The 25435-nt window shown below is 35.5% G+C and overlaps 1 protein-coding gene across 1 annotated transcript; it reads left to right on the forward strand.

Moving 5' to 3' along the window:
* Positions 1–1081: 1081 nt before the first annotated feature.
* LOC129790472 (neurogenic protein big brain) lies at positions 1082–24101 on the forward strand. The gene is made up of 5 exons (XM_055827962.1): positions 1082–1937; positions 3492–3658; positions 6953–7079; positions 18167–18374; positions 20962–24101. The coding sequence occupies exons 1-5, from the start codon at positions 1759–1761 to the stop codon at positions 22102–22104; spliced, it is 1824 nt and encodes a 607-aa protein (XP_055683937.1). The 5' UTR covers positions 1082–1758; the 3' UTR covers positions 22105–24101.
* The last annotated feature ends 1334 nt before the right edge of the window (positions 24102–25435 follow it).

Raw genomic sequence — 25435 nt, forward strand, 5'->3', positions numbered from 1 at the left:
AAATCCTGTTGAATAAACTCCTTTTCTACAGAAATGAACAAGATTTTTTCTTTCGCTTATAGAGAAATTGATGTTATTTAAGCTAATCTTAAATCCTTAGCTGATTTCTTTAGCCCCAATTATCTTTTATCAAGGAAAACGATTTCTTAAGATCGAATTTTCGTTCTGAAGTTCGGTTAACTAAATTTTATTAAAGGCCGACATTTCGGACTATCTAAGTCCTTCATCAGGGCCTACAACAATATGAAAGAATACATAAGACTCAAATAGATCTACCTTCCTTCACATAGGCTCTGAGGAAGGACTTAGATAATCCGAAATGTCAGCCTTTAATAAAATTTAGTTAACCGAGCTTCAGACCGAAAATCCGATCTTTAAGATACCCATTCATTGTCCCCGGTCGTTCTTTTACTTGTTGAAAATGAATTTTTTTTTCAAGATTTTTTCACCACCAGTCCTTTTTTTACGTCTTGTACATTAATCCCTGAAATTCTTCCCACCTTGACACAATAATTTCTATTAACTTCATGAGAAATTGAAAGCGCAAGATAGACAAATATTTAGAAGTGATACTTTTGCTGGATTTGCTGATAATTCAATTTCACGCATGTTTGAAAATTGAATTTCTATCTGAAAACTCATACTCCCATTGTCCTCGGAAAAGCGATGAGGTGTCCTTCGAGGGAGTGATTTATCTGTGAATAAATGGGAGAATTGCAAACTCTCTTCTTTTTCTCATGAAGAGATATTTGCTGAAGGAGTTGCAATTTCTTCTTGTGAATTGTTCATAACTCTTTCTCTCTCTTGGGCACTTAATTGTCTGATTAATGGTTCATTGAGTGAGTTGAGTACACATCTGCCGGTTTTGTGGATGCATCTCCTTGAGAGACCAATGTGTGCGTCCTGATAAGGGAGAGCTCACGATGAGAGGAATATTTTCTCTCTGTAGCAGCACACACACTCGTACCCCGATGAATCTTTTGAATGAAAATTGTGGTATGGCAGAGAGCGAGTGAGAATATTTTGAGAGTATATGGAAGAAGATGGGCTTCCAGCCACTGATCCATCCCCCTCTTCATTCACTTCGCTGTCGCATTCTGCACGGATCGGTTGTGCATTGCTCTCGCACATTAAACCACATTCAGTCGGCCGGTCGTCCGTCTGGCGCCAATTTTTGGTCGTTTTTTCCGTGTGTTTTGCTTTGATTTTCTTTTTTGCTTTTCTTCCAAGAAAAAAGAGATTTTTTTTCAAATAAAAAAAACCGTTGAGAGTGAATTCCGCTGCAGAGTGTTCGGTGCTTGTTGTAAACTCATAAAATATCACATCAATTGAATAATTGACATCATTTGCCTGGTGAATAGATAATTCTTTCTTTTGCTTCCTCTCTTGCACGTCTCCTAGACACGAAGACATCTCAATTGTCTGCCTATTGTGTTGGTTCAAATTTCAATGGACTCACCAACATATTTTTATATATTATGAATTCCTGAAAAAACGAATTAATTAAGGCCCCTCAGCAGTAAAGCATTTTGGCATAAGAAAAACCACAAAAATTTCCGCAGTGATGACTTTTATGTGCGATTCTTCGGTGTTGTGAGACTTTGGGATACTTTTTTTGTGAGTGTTTTGCCCGAAAAAGAATTTCTGTGCACTCCCCGTAATTGGATACTCGGTGATTGACGAAAAAGAAGTGTTGTGGCAATTTTGTGCCAAATTGAGGCTTTCGAATTGAATCGAACGTAAGAAAAGGGAAAAAAAATGGCTGAGGAAAGTCTGCAGCTTCCTCCGGAGCACAATCTCGATTACCACATCGTCTCCCTGTTTGAGCGTCTTGAGAATCTGCGAAAGGAGCAGAATCAGGGCGCCGTACTTGTGGTCGGGGGAAGAGTCTCACGGCCCAGCATGCAGGCTGAAATCCGCACCCTGGAGTTCTGGAGGTAAGAACAAAAAAAATCCCACACATAGACTCACATTTGATGGTGGTGGTCAGTTTGGTACAGGGTGGGTGTGCTTTGCGTGCAAAACTACCTCAAAAATACCATGAAAAACAATATCAAAAGAGGATTACGCCAAAAGTAAATTGTTTTACATAAAATACCCAACTTTTGATGCAAAAGAAAATCATCAAGAACGAAGATTTTCTCCCCTTAAAATGAAGGATTTGTATTTTTCATTAAAAATAGAGAAAATTTCACAGAGATATTATTTTTGTTCTTTTTGCATAACAAAGCTTTGAGGAACTTATTAAATTTTAGTGATTTTAGCGTATCCCCATTTGCAACACTTGAAGCAAAGTTTTTGCAGTGAAAAAGCTTCGATTCTGTGAAGCTTTTCATAATATACATAAAACTTTTTACGCCATCATCTTTCCATTAGTTTTACAAGAGAAGAAAATAAGTTTTTGCATAAAATTATTTCTTCATATAATGAGATTTTTCATGAAGGTAAGATGAAATTTATTCCGGAAAATATTGAGTTATTTATTTAGGAAATTTTAAATTATTTGGATTTTAGGAAATATTCATATTATTCGCTATAATATTTCGAAGATTTTCTAAAGAAATTAAAGTATTGGTTTTTAATCCTGAAAAGACTCAGATAAAAAGGACTCAATTCAAGTGTAAAAGTTGAACATTTAAGCCTAAAAAAGATTAAAGTTAAACCTAAGATTTTTTGTTAATTTTCTGAACAACTAAAAAAATACTTTTAATAAGAATTAAAGATTGAAAATCTTGGAAAACCAATCAATGAACGGAAAGAAAGATTATTGAGTTGTAAATCCCACAAAAGCATAAATCAGAACATAAAATTGAATTGATTAAATTCTGTTCTTTTGATTGATTAAATTCTCTTTTCTTAAATTGTTTCATTCAACTGAAAATTCTCTATGATTGATTAACTTTAGTTCGCTTTGTTTGATTTATTCTGTTATATTCTCCACTCGCTGAATTAATTAAATTAGTTTTTCCTGAAGTTTTGAGCTTAAGTATTTTTTAAAAAATGTTCCATTTGATGCTAGAAAAGCTGGAAAATATTTTTCTTTTCGAGATTTTGTTCTTTTAGGAAATATAATAAAATTCTTTTAAAAGTCAATTTAGGATAATTTTTGATCAGAAATTAATTTTTTTATAGAAAGTTTAAGTTCGTCAAACAGTTCAAGGGTCAATCAGTACAAGAACTATCGTTAAAGCACAATTTCCTCCCAATATATAATTTATTTGTCCATACGTCACTTATTATTTAAATTCACAACCTCTGATAGTATTTTGGGGTCAATGAAATTTACGTTATTACATTAAACTAGTTTTCACACCCATTTTCATTCACCTTATCGCCTTCTAGTCTTGTCTGCAAGACGTCTCAATAAATTAGTGTTTATGCAGCCTTAAAATGTGGGGCATAACCGCTGAACTAAATGCATTTTCACCCTCAAGTATTTTAGTCTATTTGGGGTTGTTTTCTCTAAACTTTGTACCTTTTTCTCGCAACAGGTCCATTATCTCAGAATGTATCGCCTCCTTTTTCTACGTGTTCATTGTATGCGGAGCCGCAGCTGGAGCTGGTGTTGGGGCGAGTGTATCCAGTGTTCTTCTGGCAACGGCTCTCGCATCGGGATTTGCTGTTGCCACCCTCACTCAGTGCTTCTCCCACATTTCAGGTGAGTCCACCCTCCTCTTCATGTGTATTTAATCTCATCCATGACTTATGATGACGAACGACTGAATGGGAAATGCAATTAAAGGGTCCACAGAATATTCAGAATTGTTCATCTCGAATGAAGGTGATACACATCCACAGGGTGCTTTCCCACAAGAGGGGTTGATGGGAAATTTGAAATGAGAAATGTAGGGCAAAAGTCCCAACAAATTGATTTTCAATTTTATCGTGCAATTGGTGAAGGAGATGCCCTAGAAGAGGAAATTAATCCCATTTGAAAGTTCATTCACTTTTTTACAGAATGACTCTGAACTTTCGGGGAGAAGCTTTCTCTGTGTTATATATGTATGGTATTTGCGAATTGTGGCAGAAAGCGAAGAATTTTTTTTCTGGCAACTGGACAGAAGAATTTCTTTCGTCTCTCTCTTTTGGGATGTACTCGCTGAGAGAAAACTTCTCATGGTAACGTCTTTTTCTTCATTTTTATTCTCTCAACACAACTTCTTCCGTCTTCATCATCATTCCACCCCGCGTGTTGAAGTTTTCGTTGGTATATAACGATGAGAAACCCCGTAAAGAATCCCCAGTTACCCACTTCAACTATATTGACTGCACCAGCTGGGATTGGGGGTATGAGGAAGAGAGGATGTCGTTTATATCTCTGTCGGTCGTAAATTAACCAAAATTGTCCGATTTACAAATCTCATTGCAACATTCATAAAATACCAGTAAATCATTCCAAAATATGAATTATCACTGCACACCAATATTTGAGATTTTTGCATATTATTTCGGGTTTTGTTTTGTTTTCCATGGAGAATTTTCTTCTGCAAGAATATCTTGGCAGTTAAAATTATAAATGAGATGGTCTCTATGGGGATGAAATGTGTAGTAAAGATTACTACCTACATAGGAGGGTAGTTATTATAATTGAAACCCAACTAGAGGGTAAATTTTTAAGCTCATTTCCCACTCCCTCGACTAATTCTGTGGGAAATTATATCCCTAATACACCAGAGAGATATGATGGAACTTGGCAGAATTCTCTCTCACAGCTTTGCCACGTCGAGGTATTTTCTTTGGATGGAATCCAGGAATAAAGCGGAAATGGAGAGAAATTAAAATTAAAACTATCGTTAGATTATTATATAAAAAAAATTGTAGGTATATAACGAAGGAACAAAGATATAATTCTGTTGGCTTTTGTAATGGATATTTTGCTCTATGTTCGCATAAGAAAGGATCTTATGGGAATTATCCTTACGTGTTAAAGTTCACATTTAATGACTCATTAAATGTTTATTGCTAATTTAGTTTAGGCTATTCACATAAAAAACTATTTTCTCATACAATTTTGAACAATGAGGTGGTCAGAGAAACATTTAAATTCCTAATTTTAATGGAATCCGTATGGAATCATTTAAATGAGAGTTATTTTATTAAAATAAATGAAAGCTCTAAAAACTTCGTTCAAAGGAATTTTTAAAGTTTTTTTTAAGAATCTATTTCAAAATTAAAAAATCTTTTATTGGGTGAAATTCACTGTCAAACAGACTTAAGTTTTCTTAAAATTCTTCAAGTTTTAAAAAGATTTTTTAAAATTCCTTAAGAAAAAACTTAAGATTTTTTAAGAAACATTTAAGATTTTCAAGTTTTCTTAAGCAAAACTTAAGATTTCGTAAGTTGATTTTTTTCTGATAACCTTTCAAGCATCAAAATTATTAAAAATCATCAAAAAATGCATTTTGTTCGATTTACTTAAGTTTTCTTAAGGTTTCCCTAAAAAAAACTTAAGAATCCTAAATTTTTCCAAAGAAGTCTCAATTTTTTTCTTAAGGAATCTTATGAAATTTTTTATAAACTTAACAAAAGAAAACTTAAAGAATTCTAAAAAAAAAATTTAAGTCTGTCTAAATAATCTAACTAGTGAATTTCAGCCATTTTTACTTAATAACTTTTAAAAGAAATTCAGGGTGGAAAAAAGTCAGTTAATACTGAGATTTGAACCAAGTTCTTTTTTATTTAGAACCTAAAGCGCTAGCAATTATACTAAAAAGATTTAAAAAAAAATTGAGAACGATTTTAAAAATAATGTGTATTCCCCTCAATGTAGACAAATCCCTAAAAACTAGAAGAAATAAATTAAAACAAATTTCTTCCTCCAACCCAGCAAGAAAGGAATTTATTAAAAAACTTACAAAGGGAGAAGATTGCAAAAATTTCCACATAGATGGTGTAAAGTTGCAAATAAGCTGGATGCTTGTCTTCTTTCACTTTCACTCATCTCGTTGTCTTAACTACAACTTCATCTTCTCACCAAGAGCGCCAAGAGCACACAGCTTCTTCACCTCATTTTCATAAGGTGATTAACGAAATATGTGTCGTGCAGGAGGTATATAAAAGGACATTTCCTTGTGCCATTTTATGACACTCCCAAAATCCCAGATGTGTGTCCAACAAAGTTTTCCGTGATAGCACGTTGACTGCGTCAAGCAGGGTGTGGTGTGGGGCACACAGAAGGGGTGCTCAACTCCTCCTTGTTAAATTTATGTAAATTTTATGTCACTTTATTGCATACCAACCACGGTATAAGATTGTAAATTACCTGGGTTGAAATGTTGATGTGCAATTATACTTTCTTGTTCGGGGCACACACAAAGTTTTTGCCCAAGAATCGAGAAGATGATGGAAAGTCCATGGACCCAGGTTGCGACCAACGTAGCAATTTTGCACGTGAATTTCTTGCAAAATATTGGGAGGCATTACACTGAAAAAAAAAATGACGACGAAGGAGAGAAACTTTTGCAGGATGCCGCTAGCAATTAAAATTCTTCCTTATCATATTTTTCTGCACCAATGGTGGGGTTGCTTTGGGACGATGTGGAGCAGCTTCCTCTTGAGTTTCATATATACCTATCCCCCTCTGGAATGCTCCATGAGATGCTTTTGATCTTTCACCGCGTAAATGGTACCTTCCATAGTTTTTCAGGTGCGAAAAAATTCTCGCACAGAATTTTTTTTAAATACCGTCATTTTCCTCATTTTTTAAAAGAAAAAAGTTTGTACTAATTGGTAAAATGAATCCCGCATTGTTGTCTCATGTGTGTTGGTTGATGTACTTAAAAGAAGCCAGGTTGAAGGAACGATAGCAGCTGCTTGAAATGCCAAAAGACTTCTTCTTTGTGGTTCACCATCTACTTGAAAGTTGGAGTTCAAAATTGTTGATGATGTTTTTATTGCATTTTGCAATGAAAAAGAAGCGCAGCTCCTATAAGAAGTTCTTTTCCCATTTCAGGAGCACACATAAATCCAGCCGTAACTCTGGCCCTATGTGTCGTTAGGATGGTATCACCATTGAGGGCAGCTATGTACATCACCGCCCAGTGTGGGGGTGGAATTGCTGGAGCAGCTCTTCTATACGGGTGAGTAATTTTCTCTGCTAGCAATCATTATTACTATATAGCTTCCTTTTCTCCGGTTCCTTTTTAAACCACTCAGACAGATGTTTGTTGGATACACACATAAAAATCCCCGTTGAATGATTTTTTCGTGAACATATACTGAAATTCCTATAATATATACCTACCAAAAAAAACTACCGAGAAAAAGACTCCAAAAAGGGCCAGAAAGAGAGAAACGAAATAAACTTCTTTCTGCCCAAAATGCATTGGTGGGCTCAACAAAAAGTGGCGAGAGTGGAAGAAAGGAGTTGAGAAAAAAACCAGAGGCAGGTGGTGGTTTCTGTATACAAATAAAATCGCTATAGAGACTCCAAAAATTAACAATCTCCTCGTGTCGTCTCCATCACAAAGTAACGTAATCCACCTTTAATGTAATTATAGCATACAACACTGGCAAAATCTTGAGCGATATCTCTTGTAAAGCGTCATCTTAATTTACCAAATTATCACAAAACGAGGTAAATTGTCGCTTCGCTCCAATTTACCTCGCCCCGCTTCGCGGGGATTTGTTGCGCTTCGCGCAAATTTTAGATGGAGAAAATAATTGAGATGAAAAAGGTCCAATAGAAAAATTATTCGTTAGTAAAAACCGCCTGGTATCAGTAGTCTCTGTACCAAATTTCATCACGATCGGACCAACGGTGTAGAAATGCATAGCTGTACAGGAACGAAATCCTTTCTTTATTATATAGATGGGCCATGCAAAATCTCCAACAGATATTTCAAAGAGAAAAAGTGAATTTCACACAACATTTAAGGCGCCGAATTCAAAAAGTAGTCAAAAAAGCATGAATTTTATATGAGGGCTATGAGAAGGGGGGCTCTGGGGGGAAAATGAATGCCGTTGGTAAAAACCGCCTGGTATCAGTAGTCTCTGTACCAAATTTCATCACGATCGGACCAACGGTGTAGAAATGCATAGCTGTACAGGAACGAAATCCTTTCTTTATTATATAGATTTATTCATGTAGAGTATTTTTTTTCTTTTCTGATTTTTTTTTAATCTTTTTGTGAGAATTTTTAAAAGAGATAAGCGACATTTAATTGCCACAATACTGTCTCAATTCAGCTTGGCGCGTTGTACATTGTTATTTTATGACTGCATAAGGCTTAATCGCATTTATTAGTTTTATCGATACGTTGCTGAGGATCAATACAATGTTGCAGTCTGGAAATACTAAGAAGAGCTCCAGAACGGTTGGTCTTAATGCGAGATTTGCATAATTTTTGAGAAATATTCAAAAACATGGCCCGGAAGAGAAGTTTATGGTCTCATTGATCCCAATTTTGGGTGGTTTTTATCAAGAAATTACGTTTAATTTAGAAGACTAAATGCGGTTGTTATTTTCTTGCTGGTTCTTGTAGAATTTAGTATCTAAGAAGGATGATAGATTATGGGCGTGGCTTATGATTTTTTTTATAGAAATTGATTTAAATTCTTTACAATAAATACAGGAAAATGGAATTTTTTTAAAGCTAGTTTTTAATGTTTTATGATCTGAAAATTATGATTTATCTTCAACTTTTCTAGAGTTTTTTTTACTTAAAAACATCAATTAAATGTTAACAATTCCTCCAACATTGAATAAGGACGAAACGGCGAGGAAACCTCCTTTTGATCCATCATTTGTTGATTGAGGTGCTCACCTCATTTCTGAGTGAGCACGAAAGAAGTGAATGGGTAGAGTATAATCCTTAGAGTAGCCACGTGTTAGGGTCTTCGGGTGTAATTTACACAATTTAAAATAATAACCCCATCCAGCAAAAGAACCCAAACACATCCAACACCAACACTAAATTGCATAATTTATTCCATCGAGCCTGCATCGCAATTTCCGGTGATATTTTTGGGGATGTTGCTCACATGATTGCCCCACTCATGGATTGCTGGCCACGTACACCCAATCTACTCCAATTTATATCCTCAGGGTGTCCAGTATCAGATGGATTTCGTGTTGAATGTGTGAGGAGTATGTTCATCTTGGGGTAGTTGCGTTGGATTGAAAAGAGACATAAAAGGCATCATAGGCCAGATGTTTTCACTTTGTCTCTCAATGCTACAACAAAAAAAACCTCCGAACCATGCTGAAGAATCAAAGAAAATATATAACAGAGATTCGGGTCTTTTTTTGTGCATCACTCGTTGTCAGAAAGATGTTGGAGGATTGGTTGGATGGAAGGCTCATCTAACAAAGAAGGAGCAACACATGGCAATAGATCTGGGCCTCATTGGTCCTTCATCTTTTTTTCCCGTTCTCTCTCTCTCTTCTCATTTAAACCCTCCACATGCCAATCTCGTGGGCTTCTTTTTCGGCAATTGATGGAGCCTCCTAATGTAAAAATTTTCAAGACATATGGTCAATTGTGATTTTCACGCAAGATTGCCAACACGAGACGCAAATCCATTGCATTGGGGATTAATTAAAGAATTTTTCAATTTTTAATTGATTGCAACTGAGGGATGGAATGCAGTTGTTGATTTTTTTGTATGCTGTTGTGCGTTAAAGATGGGGTTCACCTTCCTTCTTCGTCTACTTATACGACTTATACCCAAAAAAATTCTTTCTTCACTCGTTGTGGATGAAGCATAAAGCATGCGGAGAGAGAGATCGAAAAAGTCTGACAAAATTAAAATTCAGACGAGTGGTGCAGAGGCACAAAAAAGGGCAGGTGGCTTCTTTTGCCATCGAACGTCCAAAAGATTGTGTCGATGTTGCACTCAATTGCGGTCGTACGCTTTTTGGGACCTTCCTCATCATGGTTTGAGGTATATAATTTTCTCTTTTCGGGAAGATTTTGATATCCTCTACCGCCACTGATGGTGGTGTGTGCGCACCGAAATGGCCCCAAGATGCCATCATATATACATATTTCTTTAATCATCAATCCCACCGCTTCTCCTCTGGCTCTTTTAGCCCTCCGGAGATCACTCTACTTAAAAGAAGTAATTCCCCCCCGAAGAATGGGGAAGAAATTCTAAGCAGAAGCGCGAAGAAAAAAAATAAGCCAATGGCCTTAGCAATTAAAATTCTGCAACGAGAGCGCGAAGAATGCACAAATCGTGTCGACAGTTCAAAGTCTGGGCGAAGAGCAGGTGGTTTGAGAGATCGATGAGGAACATTTTTACAAACCTCATCATCCATGGCGAGTCTCTCTTTTTTTTCGTTACCGGCCTAATTTCATTTTCGTGTACAAACGGAGTTTATGGAGCTAATGGAACAGAAAGAAAAACTTTTTAACATTTTTTTACGAAGATTTTTTTTGTATGATTTTGTTACAAAACAGACTGGGAGACATTCACCCCCGTCCACCCTCTTTATTTGGCTCTGTCAACATGGAAAAGAGAGATGTTGTAGAGAAAATTCTAAATAATGGTGGTTAAGGTTTGTTTGCTTGCGGAAGTTGTGATTTTTCTACTCAATATTAGCTTTGTTTGCTTGAGGTGTTTGAGGGGATTTTTGGTGCTTAATTTGTCACAAAATTTATAAACTTCCTTCTGTGGAAATGTTTCGTTGAAAGGGAGAAAATATCAGCAAAGTTTATTCAGATAATGGTGATATACCCACCAGGCGTCTCCACTGAAATTATTATTTTTGGTAGTGAAATAGATATTTCTCTGTGTTCACCGGGTGCCTCCATCTAGAACTTTAAAATTGTTTTTTCCAAGCGATTTATCCCTCATTATATCTTCTAAAATCATCAAAACTAATACACTACAATAAGAAGAAAATAACAAAGTTTTTTTTCTGAATAATGCAGATGTATAACCAGGCGCCTCCACTAAACTTCATAGTTTTGGTAATAAAACAAATATTTTCCATATCTACCAGGCGCCTCCATCTCGCAAAATCCCCTAAATCTCTTCTTCCAACTAATTTAACTCTCATCGTATCTTATAAAATCACCAAAAAGCTCACTGCCTCGCTCACAATATCAGTGAAGATTTCTTCCCTATGGCGAGTCGAATATGATGTCGCATGATAATCACAAAATTGAAAGCATCTGCATGTTTTTCCTGTTTTTGTCTCACACAAGCCCAGCATATTTTTCTTTCCAATTTTTCACAATGTGTTCTTCAACCATCATCCATGGCGCACAACAATTAATTACACCACTCTTGGCCCTTTGCGCGCGTTTCAATTCATTTTTGCCTCTTCTCGGAAAGAACTCTCATCGTTGCTGTTGGAAGAAGTCTCATCATCATCTTATGGGAGAACTCCCGCGGAATCATCACTTTTTCTTTCAGCACCACATCTAGAAATTCTTCCCACTTTGTGCTCTATACACCAACATCCATTGAGATGAGAAATTTATTAAAATTGAATTTAAAAGAAAGAAAAAATGTTTCGAACACCATTCACACCGCCAAATGTCGCGGAAAAGCTTTTTGGCTTGGATGGGAAAATAAGCATGGTGGTGATGTCTTTTCATTGAAATATAGACAAACACGTTGATCCAGCCGACAGATTTATTTGAGTGGTGGAAATGGGAAAATTTTTCCGACTTTTCAAGAGGGTTCCTCCACACAAAAAAAGGGCCATCATGGGTGTGGGAAGGTGCAGCATCGCGTGAATTTATGGATTTTCCACACTATATTCTGGATATTTTACCCAAGAGGAAGGATCTTTCAAAAGTTGATTGAATTTTAGATGAGTTGGAGGTGCAATTTGCATTCATTGAGATTAGGGAGAGCACGGAGAGCAAGGATGTTTCACAAAGTTCAACATGTTTATTGCAATTTATGCAATTAAATTGCATTTTGCGGGAAAGTACATAAATTGCAAGCATAATGAATGTCATACATAATTTAGATAATATTCCCAATGGAATATTGCATTCAATTTAAAATGAAATTTAGCTTGTTTAGTGCCCTGGAATTAGTGAAAATGTTGACTTTATTAGGAAAAATATTTACCAGGAAATTATTTAAAATGAAAATTGCATTTGAGCGGAAGTTTGTTAGTGTATTTTAGCAAAATTCATTTATGATGTTAAAATTAATTTATTAAACTTCCTTTTTACATTTTTTTAATACATTTTTTAGAACAGAAAACGATATGAAGGACACAAATCTAAAAAACCAAAAGGTTATCCTATCAAATTATTCATTTGATTGCCTAAAAATAGAAAGGGATTCCCTTCAAGTTGAATTCCTAAATCATTTATCAGTGAAAATCAATATTATGTACTTTCCTATATAGTTTTAAAAATAATTCCCTTAGCTGAATTACTTCTTTTATATATTTTTCTTTGATTGACGATAGATTTTGTCGCTCATCAACATCAATCCTTGGTACTTTTCTATCTTCTTTCCTTCGCCTGAAGGGAAAAAAACCTTCCCCAATTTTAGCATAATTTCCTGTTTCTTTTCCTATTTTTTCGAATGTTGAATCTATGCTCAATGCTGGGCCCACAATATGCTACTTGAATTTGATTTTCTCAAATGTGGCGTCTAAAATGCGGAATTGAGGTTCTTTGGGGTGATGGAATCTCTCAAGGGATCCTGTATTACCATAAAAGCGTCAGGCCTTTTGCTGAATGACAATACTTCTCTCACTCTCTTCGCTAGAGCGCCGGTATTTGGGCTTACGGACACCTGGCAACCACACTTCCGGTGTATTTTTCTCCACCATTCCAGCAGCAAGAATGTTTTGATTGTGCCATGCACACGTCCTATACCCCCATTGTGTTCTCCTCTGCCAATAAACACCATTCTTCTTCACATTCTCAAGATTTTCACCTCATTCTGCGGACAAGATAGAAGAATGAGTGCTGCGTAAGAATGCAAAAGACGCACAAGGGAGCTGCGGTGAAAAAAAAAAGAGCAGCAGCAGCAGCTGAAGGGTCAAATTTCCAAAACGATGGGGTTGGTGAGACAAGACATATTAATTCTTCTGTCGGTTTGAACTCTCCGCGGCACACTTCCTGGGTTCTTGTAGGCAAAGAGTTGGGGAGAACAAAAAATTCTCCTCATGAAATTTCAAGAGGGAAATTTTTATTTTATTAATAAATATTCCCAAAAAAGGAGAGAAATTGCCTTTTGGAAGAAGATCAGGATGGTTAAGAGGAATAAAAAAAAACTAAAACATTAACCACCCTCCTTATCAGACTCAAAACAGCCCACATGTGTTAACATTTTTTTCAACCCTTTGTGCAATCATCCGCCTTTTTTTCTCTCTTCAACTTCCCAACCCTCCAAATTAATCCAGAGCGTGGTAACTTCATAACCAGAATGTGAAAATAAGGGTACACCATACTTTTTTTTCCTCTGGCAACAGAATGTTTTTTCTCTGTGTGATGGTAAAAGGAGCAGCAAAAAAAAAATAATGAGAAAATGTTACGATTATTGGGGTTAAATGCATTCTGTGAGACACAATGAGGAGAGGGAGAGCTTTTAAGTGTTAACGATGCAACCCTTTTTCACATAAAATAAGAGATATTTTTACCATGAAGAACATGCAAGGAGGATTATGAGAATTCGTGGAATTCTCCCTCCTTAATGCCCAATCATCCCCCCATGGGAACTTTGTATGAGATGACAATTAAAATGTAATTTTTTCATGGGAAAATCTCACATCGTGATTATCATGTTCAAAAATACTCACAGAGTTTGAGAAATTTATTAAAAAGTTTGAATTAAATTTCACAATTTGTCACGGAAGCTCAACGGAGAGAAGGTAATCCTCGGAATGTGCTTTTGTTGTACCAAAAAAAATTGTTTTTTAATTGAAAAGTTAATTTTCAAATTAAACTTTTTTCGATGAGAGACGTCAACTGAATTTTTGATGATGCATGATGTGCCGTGGTGAGGATTTTGTGCTTAAATCTCCGGTTTGACCTTAAGTGCTTAAAAGGATTAAATTTATCTATGTATGACGGGTTTAATTCTCATGTTCTTCCTCTCTTTTGTATCTATTTTCGGTTAAAGATAATATTTTTTAATAATTTTTTTTTGAGAAAAAAAAATTATTTCAAACAATTATTTTTTAAGAAAAATAAGAATCTTTTGAAAATTAAGTTTCTTTTTTTTATAACTTTTTGATTTCTAATTATTTTAAAAATTTACTTTCATCAAGTCAATTCTTATACGTTAAAAAATCTTAGAATTGGCAAAAGAATGAATCTCAAGTAACTTTTATGTTGCGAAGTGTGTCTCAGCTAAATTGTTAAAAAAAATCCTTAATTTGAATTTTTCTTACGAATATTTTTTTTTTTAATAATCGTAGGAAGAAAATAATCATAAATAATTATGCTTTGAGAAAATTTCAAAGTATGAGACGTTGTAATTAATCCAGCGATGATTTGATTTATTTTCTCTTTACAAAATCCTATTGGAAATTTATTTCAAATTTTTTTAAACTTTCCTCAAAATAAAAATCAATCCAATTAATTGCTTGAGTTCAGAAACCAGAAAACACTCAATTTTAATCGTTGGTAAAATGTTTTTGGAAAATATTCAATTCCACGTTCGATTTGTCATGAGTTTCGTGCTTGAAATCAACATGAAAGGAAATCCATATGGAAATTCTATGAGGGGTAGGGGGCATGGGATGAGGTGTGAGGGTGGGAAATGGGCCAAAATACAATTTCGAATGAATTTTCAATACGCTAGAGGAGAGCGAATCATCCAATGGCACGGTGGGGGGAAGGGAAAATATTTCAGTGGAGTTTTCGAAGGGCGTGCGAAAATCCCAAGGAAATGAATTTTGCTGGCGCGATGATGGATGGATTTAACCCCCACACCGTGTAGCACTTGTGGTGTGAAGTGGAAGACAGAGTTTTCCCAAAGGGAGGTCAGGAGAAGAAGAGTACAAAAGGCAAGGGCAAATCCCCTCGTGATCGAAAATTAAAATCTATTCATGAGCCTTTCGAGATATTCCGTGTGGTTGCAATCGCGCTCTCTCCAGCGAGGGGTGTCAACTGTTAAACAACAAACGTACAGTGTATCAATTTCATGGTAAAAAGGGGGAAAATTTATTAGGTTGAGGTTTTTCCATGTGAAAAAGGCCCTTCTCACACTTGTTCCGACTTTCACCCCTTCTGCTCGGGGTGTATTAATGGCCAATTGCTTTGTTGATCTTCTGTGTAATTGAATTAAATTTCAAAGAGGAAGATACTTCTCTGTAAACTCACTTGTTCTATATATGGGAGATGAATTGAAGTATTGGGGGAATTTTTTTCGAGGACACATTTATGTGTTTTGATGGTTTTGGCTCCGGGGAAACATGTGTAAAGTGGGCAGAGACTTTTCATCCCCGCGCGCAAGAACGTTGAACTCTGTGTCTGTGAGGTCACAATGCCGCCTAATTTTTGCTGGCACGGTGCAAATTTTTCAGCCAAGTGTCGCTGTGTAAAAAATAAAACTTTAAAGCCACCCTCATCCCTACATCCCGGCTTTGTGCGAAATGGGGTGGAAAATTTCATCTCAATTGCTTAGCAATTATCTCCGTATTGTGGATATATTTGTGCACCATATCGCCATGAATTTATCTCTCTCACATTTGGGTCTTTCCTTTGCACAGTCTGTCAACGATTCCCATGTGAAAATTCATTTTGTACAGCATCCCACTTGTTTTGGCTCTCATGTGTTTAACTTTAAACATTCCCACACTTTTAGCGACGCAGATCCATCTGCAATGGTGGATGGAGTGGGATTTAATGGGAGCTACTGTGTATACACACAACATAAAACTCGATGAATTTATCCCGAAAATACTCTGCATGGGAATTACAATCCTTTCCCATTATATTTATCCTTTAACACAGAGAGGCGTTGCCAATGGAGGGAAGAATGTGGGTCAGGATGTGTGGCTTTTAATGAGCCCTCCGTAAGCCAAACTACTTACAATGAATCACACCACAATGTCTCTGTTTTCACGCCTAAATGGTTGCGGGAAGAAGTAATTTAATGAAACAGGTACTCGATTGTTTTCTCATTCAGCCGCATTGGGCTTTGCACTTGCTCAAAATTCAATGATTTTTCATGAAAAGTTAACGCAAGATAAGAAGCTTTAACATTAATCTCTCCTACGCATAAAAATTCATCAATAAAAATGATTTACATAACATAAAATCATTTTATGTGATTTCTGGGTGATTTCTCAATCTAAATGATCCTTGTCTGCCAATTCCATTTTCATTCTACATATATAATTTTTTCATAAAACATTTGGCCCCACAATCGAAATCCTTGAACCCCAATACACAGAGAAAAAATTCCTTTTCATCCTTTTTTGTTGCTTATGAGAATGAAAATTTGAGAAAAATGATAAATGACAAATCACAAAAGCAAATATTCGACTTTCGTGAATTCTCTCCGCCGAAAAAGCATTTTTTTCCTGCCTTAGCAAAAAAAGAACCCTTGAGTGAGAAAAAAAAGGAGTTGAATGCCGCAGAGTTTTGCATTGAAATATTTTATCGTGTTGTGGGATTCTCTCCCTCGATATTTATATGGACAAGTGGTTTCATTGTTGTGCAATGATATGGCACTTTTATCCTTCCTTTTCGGCAAAACTTTCCCAATTTTTATTGTCCTACACTCACGGGGTAAAAAAATTCACCCAATATGGAATGAAAAAGGATACACAGGGCGCCCTTAAACAAGGGTGAGATTTTATGCAAATAATCATAAATCGTGTCAAAGAGAGAGAAAGTTCTTTTTTATGGATTGGGAAACAATTGTGCGGTTAATCAGGACAATATTTCAAGAGGGAAGGACCTCCATGCCAGGAGGCACAAAATTGTAGGTCAGTTAATCGCATCTGTGTGCATTTGAATTAAGGATATTCTCTCGTTTTTTTTTTTTATTCATTTTGCACCCAATTGCACCTCGAACACGATTTGAGGTCGTGGAGGGCACTCAAATTTGCCGCCTGATTTATTTGCATTTGCCCTTTTGTTGAACTCCTTCGGGGCCGTCATTGCGGGATGAATAAAACACCCAGGGCAGTGCAGAGATTAACCACAAAAACCCACAAAATCCAAACAATGTGTTTTGCGCCTTTGATGAGCAAATGGGATAATTTCATGTGATCAGAGAGTTTATTAGATGGGAGATCTTGATCAATTAGCAATCATTTTATATAGATACATATTAATTCCATTGTGAGGCGAGGTTTTGGAATTTCAATGGGGTTTAAGTGAGGTAAAACTTAATGAGAGTTTTTTGAATAAATCTTCATTGGAATTTTCATCAAAAGAATTCTCTCTTTGGGCGGTTGAGATGTTTTAGATAAGTTTTTTTTTCAGTTGAAGATTGTGATCAAACTTTAATAGAAGAGGAAGAAAATTTAAAAGAAAATCTCACCAAATAGATCTTCATGAGGCAGAGAATTAATTATGAGAAAATAATTAAATTTTCTTCAAGAAAAAATGTAATAAAAAAATTATTTAAACTGTTTTAGTGAAGAAAGTTTAGAGATAAAAATTAAACATGGCGGAAGCGTTACATAAAATCGCCATCTTGATTTTCTAACCTATATATCGTATTTCTTACAATGCAGCCCTCGATTTAAAATTCTTTGAGAAAATACATCATGAACTTTAAACTCATAAATTAAAGCCGCGAGAGCATCTTTAGAAAAACTTTTCTCGATTTTCTCCATTTGTTTCTCAAAGAATTTTCTTTTAAAACATTTTTCTCTGCAAAAACTGCATCAATACGCCAATAATGCTGGGAATTTATTTAAAATCCCCCTTCGATGTACGATTGATAACTTACTTACAGAACTTATTTCTTTCTTTAATTTTTTTTTGAAAATAAAAAAGCATTGATAAACAAACAGAAATGTTGCCAGAAAGTTTCTTTGCCAAGAAAAGCGTCGATTGCAATAAAATTTTGCAGTCTCTTTACAACACAATAATTCTTTTGCACCACCATTCCTTTGGCGGAGGAGCTTCCTTGCAATCAGGAAAACCATCTCAAAAATGCTGGTGCTGGAGACTTCCTCTGCATGCTTTTGTTATATGCCCTTTTGGATGATATTTCAGCCATCTAACAATACCCTCACTTATATGTTCCTTTTCTCCCTCTTTCTCTCTCCTTACAGGGTGACTGTTCCGGGGTATCAGGGTAACCTCCAGTCTGCAATCTCGCACAGCTCCTCCCTAGCTGCCTGGGAGCGTTTTGGTGTGGAATTCATCCTTACATTCATCGTGGTGCTGGCGTATTTTGTGTCCACCGAATCCTACAGGAGATTCCTTGGGGCCTCCTCACTAACCATTGGAGCTGCCTACAGTGCATGCAGTTTCGTTTCCGTGAGTTTTTTTCCCTCTAAAATACCTTCTTCTGAGCAGGTGCTCACACCAGGTTGATTTTCTCCTCATCAGTCAGCCAATTAGCGCGAAGAAATGAAAGAAAGAATTTTTTTATATCAAAGCAGGAAGACCGACAGAAATTATTATTTTCCTTCTTTTAAGAAAAAAATTTCTGGATATAAACTTCCAAAGAGGCTAAAATAACTGAATCTCATGTTTTTTGTGCAAAGAGAGGAGGAATTTATCGAATTCGGACCCATCTGAAGATTTCTCGGGAATTGCATTTGGCTATCCTGGTGGGATCCTTTTCGGAGCGGGGGGAGAGCAAAGAAAAGAAATAAGTTCAATGCGTTCGAAGGGCAAACAAAGGCACGTCTCACCTTTTGTCATGAATCCCTCGCTTTTATACAAAGATCCCAAACAATTCGTTCAGGATGTCGTTGCAGCGTGTTTAACAAAAGACATCAAATATCGTCTTCTTTTTTTCTCTATATAATTTATTCTTCTACCTGGATGAGGATTTGTTGGCAAATGTCCCTGAAGAGACGACGACGACAATTTATCCTCCCAAATCGAGGAAGAATCACGACCATGGAGAATCCTTTGCAATTTAAACACGCTTATTTATACCTCCTCTTTGAGGACATTTAGAGAAGTTTTGCAGACTTTTTTCTAAGCAAAGAAAATGAACCATTTTGGCAATTTTTTATTTGAATTCTTTTCTTCATTTGAGGGTTTTGTAAACTGACCAATTTCACTCAATGGAATTTAATTGCTTAACAATTTGAAGAAAAAAAAATAAAATTTAGAATTCTTCAGTCGTGCCTATACCTCCCCTAGGGCTGACTGACTGACCCCATTGTGTGGGAAATTATTAACCTTTGGAATGCGGAGGCCTTGGTAGTTACGTAGAATGCGAAGGTGGGGTCGTTGAACGACCCCAAAAAGAAGGCCAATTTTCTCCCAAACTATACAACCTGGAGTTGTCGGGTTAGTGCCTATAGATTCCTTATATAGTCCTCTTGCACTCTGCACCACAAATTCGCCGCCCTAAAATACTTAGAAGGAGATATTAGGGAAAAACATTTTTCAATCATTTTTCACAATTTCTTTTTGAGAAATTTGCTAAGAAACTGCAATTTTTTTTTCACTCTTCCCCACATTCCCCTAACTTCCCGCAAAGTGATAAATGGCAATATTTCTCGAATATTCTTTATTGTTTTGCACATTTACATGCTTCTAATTATGTTTTATGTTGTTTATGCTCTAAAAAATTTTCCGCAGCATGACCGTTACACCAATTTTTGAATTCCCTTCTTCTATATTTTCCTTAATAACTTTTCTTGTGGTGGTCGGATTGAGCTGAAATTTTTACACAACCTCCTCAGATAACCAAAGAACTTATTTCCAAAAGATGGGAATGGTATCTTATATATTTATGGAGATATAACACGAAATATAGCGCTGGGGTCGTTCAACGACCCCGCTCCGCATTCCAAGGGTTAATCAGTTAAAGGGGACACCCACATTCAATTTATTTGAATATTATCTTTGTCCAATAACCGCCCCTACCACTAAAATCAACTTATACAGCATATTAAATATTGATTAGTAGGACCTAAATTCTTCGTGTGCCGCATTTATTGATTGGATTGAACAATAATTTCTCAGCCTATGAGCCCCAGATAGCCATCGAGAATCAAAAGAGATTTGAATAAAAATATCATTTTCACGGTAGATTGAATTTAAGATAAACTCATGGATAAATCTCGTGGCTTTTATTGTTTTTTAATAAACCAGAACTTTGTGGGAAAAATAAGTAAAAAATCTGCCTAAAAGGTATTAAATTAATGGTTTATGATTTAGGGAGGATAAAATAAACAGAGTATCTGTCTGTAATGGGTACACATATCGCGGCATTTATTTAGAAAGGACAAAAGGATAAAATGAAATGCTCTGAAAATATTTACAAGCCCCAATTTCTTTCCATTTATATAGGTAAATTAATTAATTTTCCCTTATTTGTAGCATTTATTTCCTCAAATTTAATTGAAAGAAAATAATAAGAAATTAATGCAAATTAAATCCTTTTAAATATGCTGCTGCATAAAGATTACAGGTAGCATTAAAAGAACGTCTAAAACTGTCCCCATTAATTCGTGAATCATTAAATTTGCTTTAATCCCAGTATAAAGAATAATTTCGCACAAAAGCAATAAAAAGTTTTATTATTTAATATTTTTTCACGAAGAAATTAAATTTTTTTTATTCCAAACTCTGGCCTTGTGATGTGGAATTTTCGGGGGGAATTTTGTGATGTAATATAAATAATAAAATGTAAATTATATTAAAGAACATAAAAGTAAAAAAGATCTCCACATACAATATTTTTGATGCGTTAATCAACCCCCATTATTGATTTACTACCTGTAGTAATGGGCAATAATTATGGAGGGCCGATGAGTATCGATTGATTAATGAAAATGAGAATCTATGATGATAAAATCAACATTTTGTGGGTTAAATTATTGCAGAGAGGAGGAGGAAGAGAGAGTAATGATTGAATTCTATTTCCATCTAATTTCAGATGCCTTACCTGAATCCCGCTCGATCGCTGGGACCGTCATTTGTGCTCAATAAGTGGGACAATCACTGGGTTTACTGGATGGGCCCCATGGTTGGAGGAGTAGTCTGTGGCCTCCTCTATGAGTACATCTTCAACGCGAAGCGATATCAGAAGCGCACAAAAGATAGCGCAGACAATGATTCCTCATCCCTCCAGTCTGAGGATGAGATGGACTATCACGTGGACATGGAGAAGCCAACGCTGCCGCTGCCCAAATTCCACGGATCCTCATACAACACGTACAGATCTGCTGGGGGGATTCCCGCTGGGGGTCCACCATACCCACAGAATCTCTACTCAACAGCTCCAGCGAATAAAATGGAACCCATCTACGGGGGCACGAGATCCCTCTACTGCAAATCCCCACCGCTAACACGTGCCAATCTCAATCGATCCCAATCTGTCTATGCTAAGAGCAACACTGCCATCAATCGTGATCTCGGTGGGGTTCCTCGTCCTGGACCTCTTGTCCCCGCACAAAGCCTCTACCCGTTGCGTGTAACCCAAACCCAGAGTAGCCATTTGCAGAATCAAAATGTACAGAATCAGATGCAGCAACGTACTGAGAGTATCTACGGCATCCGTCAGGCTGTGCGTCAAAATGAGAATCAAACCTTTCAGCCCATCTATGGGACCAGAACAGCACCCAATACGGGGGATGGTTTGAAGTTTGACCGAGAATCCAGGAGACCTGATTCAGTTTACGGCGTTTCGGGTTCGCGAAATCGCGGGCAATCAGCTCAGTCAGATGATAGCTCGTATGGTTCCTACCATGGTTCATCATTAACACCAACTGGTCGCTCAGTGACTACGCAGCAACCCAATGGAGATATTCCCTTGAACACTTACTCATGCACACGTGGGCAGCAAACACAGGGTGAGCGAAAGGTGACAAACAATGGGCAGCACCAGCAGCATCAGCAACATCAACAGCAACAGCAGCACCAACAGCAGCAGCAGCAACATCACCAGCAACCAGGGAATGGCTACGGGTGCCAAAAGCAGCAGCAGCAGCAACAACAACAGCAGCAAACGTGTGTTGGACCACCTCCTCCGCCACCACTCCAGCATCAATATCTTCATCCCATAAGGCAGCAGAACTGAATTGAGCTGCAAAAAAAATATTAATATTCCCCCCATTCATTAAACCCTGACCTTTATACCCTCTAGTGACAATAAGATAAAATATTGAAAGGCAACAGTGGTGGACAGAAGAACAAGAACACCTTGATTTTCAAGAAGAAATATCGCGGAGATCGTGCAAAGATCAAAGAAATATCACGGAAAATTGTAGAATTATTAAAATATTTTTGAAGGTTTCTTAAATATTTTTAAAATTATTTAATTTTATAAATAAAACAGATTTACTTCCAACATTCTTTCTGAAAACTTTTTAAATGATTTTTTAAACTAATTTTTTTATGAAAAGAAAAACTGGAAAATTAATTGAATAATTGAAAATTAAACAGAAAAAATGAGGTCGATTCTGTTAAAAAACTTTTCTTTTCTATTAGAATTTATCAGTTATTAGATTTTGACAGTTTGTTTCTTTGTCTCTTTAATCGTGTTTTTTAAAATAAAATTACGTTTCCAGAACTATTTAAAGAACTTTCTTATCTTTTTTTGTTTGTTTTCTGGAATAACTAATCCTTTGTTTTTTTCTTTCTTTCATGGAATGAGAATAGAACGATATAAAAGTATCAACTGTTAAAATCTCACAAGAACTTTAAAGTTTTAAGGAAGGAAAAAAAAAGATTTTTGACAGAATATTGATCAGAATTAATTTGAAAGTCAAACAGAAAAGAAAAATCATTATCTAAGAATTTTAATTAGAAAAAATTCTTAAAACGCCTCTAATTCTTTAATTTAAATTCTAAAACATTCCTAAAATGTTATTAAATTGATTTAATTTTCAAAATTCAACACTTCCCAACGAGAACATAATGAAAATTCCATTTAGATCAGTAACAATGATGCCCCCACAGAAATTCCTATTTGAATAATATTCATCGATTAGCGGGAATTTTCCATACGCCATCAATGCTTTATGTGGCTAATCCATTCCCCAAAAAGCCCCAAATTGCAAAACTAAAAATAGGAAAATTCTCACAGCAGGAAGGGTTAACTGTGCGCGATATACACCTCGTGATGATTGTTCGATTCTCACCGTGCCAAAGTTTATTTATTTACTTTTTCCATAAAAGTAATACAAAATAGCGCTGGCGGGCAGAAAAAAATCACCTCTCTTTGCTCTTTGCGTGAAAATCAGTCGCGAAAAGTCGGGTAAATATTTATTAACACCTCATATACCACGAAAGGAGAGTTATGGCTGCTAAATGGGGGCCACAGGTCTCAAGTTCATCGTTGAACTCTTCATGGTTTCCGTCGTGCTAATCAATTTGCTCACCAGAGACTTTGGGAATTTTTTCCTCCTCCTTCTTAAAGAACATAAATTAGATTGAGGTGTGACGATCTTCATGTTTGCCACTGTACGCATTTTCTTTACAATTTACAATGTAATAGCGATCAGAATCGCTCTCGTGGTAGTTAGATGCGTAATATTTGATTATTTCCCATGTTGACTCTAATATATTATATTATACACGAAAAAAAATGTTTAGCTACAAAATTATTATATATATTCTATTTATAGGAAAAAAAATCTCATATATTGGTAATAAAACCTATGGACTGATCTTTTTTTGGAAGACCTCTTACACATCGATTTATCTAAAAAAAAAAGATTTTTTCAATTTTTTGTAAATAATTTATTTCCTTGTGAGATTGATCATGTGAATTGATTTTTTTTTGTATTCTCCTCTCTGTATAAGCTTGAGGTAATATTCTCAATTTATTTTTCGTGTAAAACAGCCTCTCTTTTTGGGCTTTAGCCATAAAATTATAATTAGGCAAGCGTGTGAGATTTAGTTAGTAATTAATTTATAGACAGATACAATGAATAATTAATTTGTAAATATTTCTTTTGCAATTCTCTTCCTTTTTCTTGTGACTTTGGATTTTAAGTTTAAGTGGAGAGAAATAAAAAAAAATACACACACACAGCTGTAAAAGAAAATAAGAAAATAAACCTTCCCGATAAAGTTTTGAGGTTTTCTCTCTCTTGGCAAAAATTAATTGTCGAAGTCTCCTCATGGATGAAATTAAAATTTGCACCATTATCGCTTTAGGGCGGCGCTCGTCGTATTTTCTCACAGAAAAAGATTTTTTTTGCAGTGTTGGGGAAAAGAATGGAAAATTATCACAAATGGTAATGAGTTGCTTAATGTTATCAATGAATTGTGACCGCAATTGTGGAATGAAAGTAATAGTGCTCTATGTAGGTAATATAGTGCGTAATTGCCGCTACTTTTTCATTTTTTTCATGAAAAATTTTCAATTTTTCTCTAAATAAAAGATTATTTAGAATTGCAAGAATTTTCGATTTCTTACTTACTTTCAAGTTGTTTCAAGTTAATTGTGAGATCATTGGAAGTTCAAAGGAGTGTTTATCTGATTGTGAGTGAAAATCTTCGGATTTTTCATTGAGGTTTGGATTATTCTTCGAAAAGATTCAGGCTATTTGCTAAGATTCAGATTATTCGTCAAGAAAATTCGGATTATTCGGCAAAATTCAGATTATTCGTTGAGATTTGGATTATTCTTCTAAATGCAGATTATTCGTTAAGATTCAGATCATTCGTTAAAATTCATATTATTCGTTGAGATACGGATTATTTGTCAAGTTTCAGATTATACATCAAGGATATTCAGATTATTTTCAAAATAATAACTATTAGTCAAGAAAATTCTGATTATTTGCTAATATTCGGATTATTCTTTAAGAAGATTCAGACTTTCTAACATTCAGATTATTATAGTCAAGGAAATTTAGATCATTCGTCAAAATGGTCAAAATTCAGATTTTGTTCTTAAATTCAAATTATTCGTTGAGATTCGGAGTATTCGATAAGATTTGGATGATTCGGTAAAATAAGTCGAAATATTCGACAGATAAACACCCCTTTTGGGAAGTTCATTCCTCAATATGTATTACATTTGTTGATTTACCCTGATTCTCTTGATTTTTTTTCTAATTTTTCCTGATTTTCTTTACTTCTTTTTGTTGCCTCCATTTTTCTTCTAAATCTTCTGATTTTTTAACTTCCATATTTATTCTTATAGTTTTTTTTTAAATAACTTTCTCCAATTCAGCAGTTTTTTATTATTAATTTTTCCAACTGAAAAACAAAAAATAAAAATTCAATTTTGCATAAAAGAACATTAAAATAAATTTCCTTCTATATTTGCACCACATGTTATTTAAATTTTCCTTGCTCCCACAAAAGGTCATTGCAAATTAGCTGACTTAGCCAACAAAGAAGTGAAGAAGATTTTCACAATTTTCCAAACTCAACGTACAATATTCCACTTAATG

This window comes from Lutzomyia longipalpis, chromosome 2 (assembly GCF_024334085.1).
Source record: "Lutzomyia longipalpis isolate SR_M1_2022 chromosome 2, ASM2433408v1".
Classification (NCBI taxonomy): domain Eukaryota; kingdom Metazoa; phylum Arthropoda; class Insecta; order Diptera; family Psychodidae; genus Lutzomyia; species Lutzomyia longipalpis.